At 48.5% G+C, this 6,594-nt stretch overlaps 1 protein-coding gene across 1 annotated transcript; it reads left to right on the top strand.

The window, feature by feature from the left end:
* Positions 1-1,446: 1,446 nt before the first annotated feature.
* Positions 1,447-4,033, top strand: LOC145823535 (uncharacterized). Its single transcript, XM_082923031.1, has 5 exons — positions 1,447-2,100; positions 2,230-2,391; positions 2,485-3,078; positions 3,161-3,259; positions 3,468-4,033. Exons 1-5 carry the CDS (start codon positions 1,594-1,596, stop codon positions 3,876-3,878), a joined length of 1,773 nt encoding a protein of 590 aa, XP_082779157.1. The 5' UTR covers positions 1,447-1,593; the 3' UTR covers positions 3,879-4,033.
* Positions 4,034-6,594: the final 2,561 nt, after the last annotated feature.

Raw genomic sequence — 6,594 nt, 5'->3', positions numbered from 1 at the left:
TCCTCCCTCGTGCTGTCTTCCGTCACTTTACCAGTTTTGACGAGCGAGCACCCGGGGATCTGCTTCTCAGAGAGCCGGAGCAGCATCTCTCTCACGAGGCCCGAGAGGTATTTACCTCATCTTCTGTATTTTACATTTCGCACCTTTGCCATGCTTGAACATGCAGTTTAGCTTATGACATAGTACTTTGCTTACATCTTGAACATGTAGTTTCAACACTTGAATTTTTGAACACTTGGCTCACCAATTAATTGTGAACGCACTGTACACATTAGTTAAGAGGCGAACACACGGTTCAAACACTGATTTGTCGAACACACAGCTCGAATTCGAAAGTGGACACACAGCCCAGATTAGATAGTGAACACGCAGCCCACAATTTAACTGAAAGTTGAACACGCAGCCCAAACTTCAAATTCTCTGAACACGCAGCCCAGATAGATAGTGAACACGCAGCCCACAATTTAACTAAAAGTTGAACACGCAGCCCAAATTTCAAATTTTCTGAACACGCAGCCCAGATAGATAGTGAACACGCAGCCCACAATTTAACTGAAAGTTGAACACGCAGCCCAAATTTCAAATTTTCTGAACACGCAGCCCAGGTAGATAGTGAACACGCAGCCCACAATTTAACTGAAAGTTGAACACGCAGCCCAAACTTCAAATTTTCTGAACACGCAGCCCAGATAGATAGTGAACACGCAGCCCACAATTTAACTGAAAGTTGAACACGCAGCCCAAACTTCAAATTTTCTGAACACGCAGCCCAGGTAGATAGTGAACACGCAGCCCACAATTTAACTGAAAGTTGAACACGCAGCCCAAACTTCAAATTTTCTGAACACGCAGCCCAGATAGATAGTGAACACGCAGCCCACAATTTAACTGAAAGTTGAACACGCAGCCCAAACTTCAAATTTTCTGAACACGCAGCCCAGATAGATAGTGAACACGTAGCCCACAATTTAACTGAAAGTTGAACACGCAGCCCAAACTTCAAATTTTCTGAACACGCAGCCCAGGTAGATAGTGAACACGCAGCCCACAATTTAACTAAAAGTTGAACACGCAACCCAAACTTCAAATTCTCTGAACACGCAGCCCAGATAGATAGTGAACACGCAGCCCACAATTTAACTGAAAGTTGAACACGCAGCCCAAACTTCAAATTTTCTGAACACGCAGCCCAGATAAATAGTGAACACGCAGCCCACAATTTAACTGAAAGTTGAACACGCAGCCCAAACTTCAAATTTTCTGAACACGCAGCCTAGATAGATAGTGAACACGCAGCCCACAGTTTAACTGAATTTGCATGTAGCTTATTCCACTTCATTGGCATACAGCCCATTTCATCCCATTGGCACACAACCCATTTGATTTCATTGGCACACAGCCCATTCATTCCATTACTGACATATGTATTCATTCTGAATGCAGGTTGGTTCCCGCAGTGTGCGGGGGTATGGTTCCACCATTGCGCGGGACTGGTATGCCGAGCTCCCGGAGGGTGTTCGAGACTTAGTCGACTTGGCAGGGTTCGGGCCCTTCTGCGTCGGGTTGTCACGTTGTCCTGCCAGGAGGACACTGATGGCGGCCTTGGTAGAGAGATGGTGGGATACCACCAATTCCTTTCATTTCTCTGTTACCGGGGACATGACCATGACCCCTTTTGACTTCGCTGTATTGACCGGCCTTGACGTTGGAGGTTGGTCCATCCCCTACGATGAGGATATGGGCGAGTGGGAGGGCGCCTGGATGTATCTGTTGGGGGCTCGCCCGCCTGTTGATAGGGTTTCAGGGAGAGTCCGATACACTTGGTTCTCTTCCCATTTCCGGCGGGCGGAGATGGTGCCTGAGACTCCCGAGGAGACGGAGCAGTATGCCCGTGGTTTCCTGATGTTCCTCTTTGGGACTACCCTGTTCGCCGACAGAGGGAACACCGTTGGGCTATACCTGCTGAGTGCTCTAGTCGACCTATCACAGGTCCATCGATATGACTGGGGTGGCGCCGTCCTGGCTACCCTTTACTTTTATATGAGCGCGACCTCCAGCGGGCGGGGCGACTTACTTGGCGGCTACTGGAGAGCCTGGGAGGTACTTTTCTGTCCCCTTTGATTTACATTTCTGCTTTTCATTACTTGTACATTGCACACACGGCGCACTTTTACAGTCTGTATTTTGCTCTCAGCATTTCGTACTTACATTCTGCACTGTTTTTCTCAGCTATGGGTCTATGTATACTTCCCATCATTAGCCCCAGAGCTGGAGGTGGTAGGGATTCCCATGACCCCATATTCATTGGTGTTCGAGGGCCCACACCGGCCGAGGCCTCGAGAGACCCTTCTTCGCCTGCGACAGTACTTTGACACTGTGCGACATTCAGAGGTACCTCGGAACTTTCAATTCCTTTCATTCTCATCTTTGATTTGCTCTGTATATTCTCGATTTCTGATTGGTTTATGCATTTATCATCCGCAGATTACATGGCAGCCCTGGGTGTCCCTGGGTGACGGCCTCCGACTTCAGTATACCGGAGCGTCGGGCATTTCCCAGTATAGGGTCCTGCTCGAAGGGCCGGTTGGCAGGGTATGGTTCCTGGGGAAGCACTTTCTGCGCCAGGTATGGGGGTATCTTTCTCAGGATATTCCCGCAGTACCCCCAGCCAGTATGCGGACTGCTGACAGGCTCTCTTACTCAGAGGTAGTCGGCGCCATGCTGGGCAGTGATGCTTTACTATACATTGAGGAGGGGGACTACGCCACTTACCGTCACATATATTTGATGCCTCAATTGACGGGAGCTCATATCCCGATGATGAGGCCTGCCGGTATGTCATCCTCGGACCAGGCTCGGGCTCGGGCTACAGACGCCCATTCTACTAGCAGGGCCGGTACATCTAGAGGTGGGAGTAGACCGGTTCCTCCGGCTCCGTCGGTTCATCCTCATCCCGGATGGCCAGATATGCCTACTGAGTTGATGGCGTGGCAGTATGGGGCTAGCTCTCCGACTCCGATTCCACTAGAGCCTCCGATGCCCAGTGATCGATACGCCATTGATCCGGACTCACCACCGGTATGCTCCACTTCTTTTCATTCATCATTCATATGTTTAGACACTCTTCTGTTCACTGATGATTATGAGCCCATTTTTGCAGCCATCGCGAGGGTACATGGAGGAGGTGGTTGGACTGGTGGCCACACTCGAGGGCATGGTCCTGCGTAGGGAGGCACAGTTGTCTGTCGCGGGCATCCAGGTACCCTTCAGTTTTCTGGCATTTATCATACTTCTGATGACATGCTGATTTCTACTGCATCGATAGACTACTTGTGTAGAGCACATCTGACACACACCCCACTTGTACACTGTATTTACATGCACCCACTTCACGTAGCCTTTGCTTGTATCTGCATCTGATGTATATATTTGGACTGATGCAGTTGAATTGAACTTTTTGTTTTCAGATGCCTTCATGGTCCGGTCAGCCGCAGGCCAGGCCACCCGGGCCTCATTGGGGAGCTGGGCCATCTGGGCCTTTTCAGGGGGCGGGGCCATCTCGGCCTTCCCGAGGATCCGGGCCATCTAGGCCTTTTCGAGGAGCTCGAGGAGGGCCTGTCCGCAGACGCAGGGCTCACGTTGTGGAGGTGGAGCCTGATGAGGAGGAGGAGGATGCTGAGGAGGAGGAGGAGGCTACCGATCGTCAGTCAGAGACATCTGCTGAGGAGAGGGGCTCCGGTTTTGGTTCGGGGAATAGAGGCGAGGCTGAGGGGGATCCTGAGGATGACAGCTCCGACTCAGATGGTGATGATGGTGGGGAGATTGTCCCGCAGAAGAGGATGAGGAGTGCTTCTCGTTCCCGCTCCCGAGGACTTTGATGTTGTTATTTCCTGCTTTATTTTTCTTTTTGCTAGTAGTTTGTAGCACTTTGCACATTGTTAGGCAGTTTTATTTTTTTGTAAAACTTGTACCTTTGTTTGTTGTAAAGCATGATGAAATGAAATAGCTTTTGAAAAGATGTTTGTATTTTAAACTTTTAGCATCGTATCGCATCATTTATTTTGCACAAAGATGGAATTGAATGGAAATGCGCATTGTGTAATCACCAAGTCAGGTAGTGAACCGACGCAACAAACTAAGCAACTCAATCTACTAAGATACAACAGAATCTTTAGCAAGTTTACAACTCGATAAGCAAAAATGCAACAACGCAAATAAACAAGACTTTAACAAAAATTGCTTAAACAGAGAGCAATGATTCAAAAACACAAAACACGTCCGCTCGACAAACAACTCGATAAGCAAAACAACAACTCGATAAGCAAAATTCAACAACAACAAAGTGTACTTCTGACGATCTGGGCATCGGAACGCATCCGGAATGAAGGCCTTTGACTTTCCCGTTGCATGGAAATGCTTGGAACTTTCCCTCGAAGAGTAAAACAGGGCCAAGGAGATACACTGCAACATTGCTGGCCATCCCTGGGAGCCGGCCGGCCATTTTTGTGGAGAGAGACAGCTGGCCGGCCATTTCTGCAAAAAGTAAATGGCTGGCCAGCCAGAAAAGGTGGCTGGCCGGCCATTCAGTCCTGCAGCCTCCAGATTTTTGACATGTGTCCCCGTGAATAGTGTTTTTCCTTCTATAAAAGCCTCAACTTCGGGAACATTCATTTCATCTTAGTTTTAGACAAAGATGGAGGCGTTTCTCGCAGAAAATCTCATATCTTGGATCTCTTCTCTAGATGGCTCGGAAAAGCTGAATTTCCGGGGTTTCGGCCTGAATGCACTATTCACGCTGAGCCGTACTTCGCTACAGCTTCCTTTTCTCCATGCCGCGGCAAGGTTCTGGAATCCAGTGACGCATGTTTTCAGCTTTGGCGGCCAAGAGATGTGTCCCACTTTCGAAGATTTTCAGGTTTTGATGGAGTCTGAACGCTCTGAAGTGATCTTGCCCCAGCTCCGTTTTAGCCACGCTCAGGTTTTAGGGCGGATGTGTGGGCTCACGGCGCATGATGCTCGATCTCTGATCTGCAGTGGGGAACTGGACATCCTTGGCTTGATCCATCGTTTTTCCGACGCTGGTGACCGCAGCAACCATTATTGGCAGGGTTTTCGGCAACACGCCCTCTGCTTATGTTTGTTGTCTCACTTTCTGCTTTCCTCGGGCTTCGGCGGGGCTAGCATTCGCCTGATTGAAGTCGCCCAAGGTTTGAGAGAAGGAAAGAGCTGTATTGCTATGACCTTGGCCGAGACACTGATGGGCTTAGATTCTGTCTATCGCCGGGAGGCGACTAGGTTCGCTGGGAGTCCACTGCTGCTGCAGGTAATGTTTCCCACCCAACCTCACATATATATTTGCTCACATCACTCGACCCTCAGGCTTGGTTTTTCTCACAAAACCCTTGTCTTACTTTTCTCTCATCGTACATCTCTCTGTTCTTTATTCTCTCATTTTCCATCCCTCCCCTAGGTATGGTTAATGGATAAGTTGCAGGTTGTGGACTCTTGCCCAGCCTATTCAGCTCGAGGCTACTTCTTTCGGTAGCGCCTAGTTAATGCTCTTGACGAAAGGTGGTGGTTCGATTGGATGTGCAACTTGTCTGCAGACAGCGTTGTTTGGCGTTGTCCTTGGCTCAACCTCCCGGCAATGAGCTATAGTATGTCTCGGCTGATTGGGATCCAATTGATTGGTCTAACCCACTGCGTATTCTATTTTCCGTTCCGGTTCCTGCGTCAGTTTGGTCATGATCAGACCTGCCCACCGGAGGGGATTGAGTACCCAACCGCTTTCCCAATCCGGGGTGCACACCTTGCCCGATATGCCACAGCATGGAGGACTAGAGAGCTCCTGGCCCCTGCTTCAACTTTCAGTTGCACTTTGTCCGATGAGTGCTTGGATTGGCTTAATGAGGAGGCACAGGTTGGGCCTAGCTTGGCATCAGATGCTCCGTCCAGCTCTGGGAGGGGACGCAGAGATACTTGATTCAACTATGCTCCAAATTTATTGCTTATTTAGCATTTTCAAGTTTTCTTTATGAATGTACTAAAAAGCAACCTCGATTGTAATGCAAGAGCAGGAGAACTCTATTTTGAAATCAATGAAATTGAAAGTTGCGGTACTGAAAATTTTCCACTTTTGGTCCAAAAATGGTCTTAGTCGTAAAAAGATTAATTTGAACAAAGTCAACTTTTATTAAAACTTTTCAAAACTATTTTCGATGTGGATCAAAACTGGACACGCCGAAAATCTGTCACTGAGATGTACAATCCCAGATCCCTGCAACTGGAAAGTTGCCCCTAGTCTGAAGAACAATGCGGCACTTCAAAGCAACGGAAAGTTGCCCCTAGTCTGAAGAACAACGCGGCACTGCAAAGCAACGGAAAGTTGCCCCTAGTCTGAACAGCACTGTACCGGAGATCACGATAAATGCTGATGGATAAAGATGACTGAGACGATCAAAATGGACAGAGTTGATCGGGGAAAAGTTTATGGCTGAACTTCAAGGTGAAGTTGCCTACGTATCCCAAAGATGGGAATCAAGCCTTACGTAGTTCAGGCTAAGGTTCACTCGAGTATTTTCACTCTCCTTTTGC

The sequence above is a fragment of the Camellia sinensis genome, chromosome 4, assembly GCF_055761805.1.
Source record: "Camellia sinensis isolate YWXY chromosome 4, ASM5576180v1, whole genome shotgun sequence".
NCBI lineage: Eukaryota > Viridiplantae > Streptophyta > Magnoliopsida > Ericales > Theaceae > Camellia > Camellia sinensis.
Note: the sequence above shows the minus strand (reverse complement) of the source record. Positions and strands in the feature narration are given on the sequence as shown.

Bases quoted from the DNA above. Each gene is read 5' to 3' on its own strand.
- LOC145823535 (XM_082923031.1), top strand. From the start codon at position 1,594: ATGGCGGCCTTGGTAGAGAGATGGTGGGATACCACCAATTCCTTTCAT. The intron at 2,101-2,229 runs GTACTTTTCTGT...TGTTTTTCTCAG, and splicing joins GCTACTGGAGAGCCTGGGAG to CTATGGGTCTATGTATACTT. The intron at 3,079-3,160 runs GTATGCTCCACT...CCATTTTTGCAG, and splicing joins TTGATCCGGACTCACCACCG to CCATCGCGAGGGTACATGGA.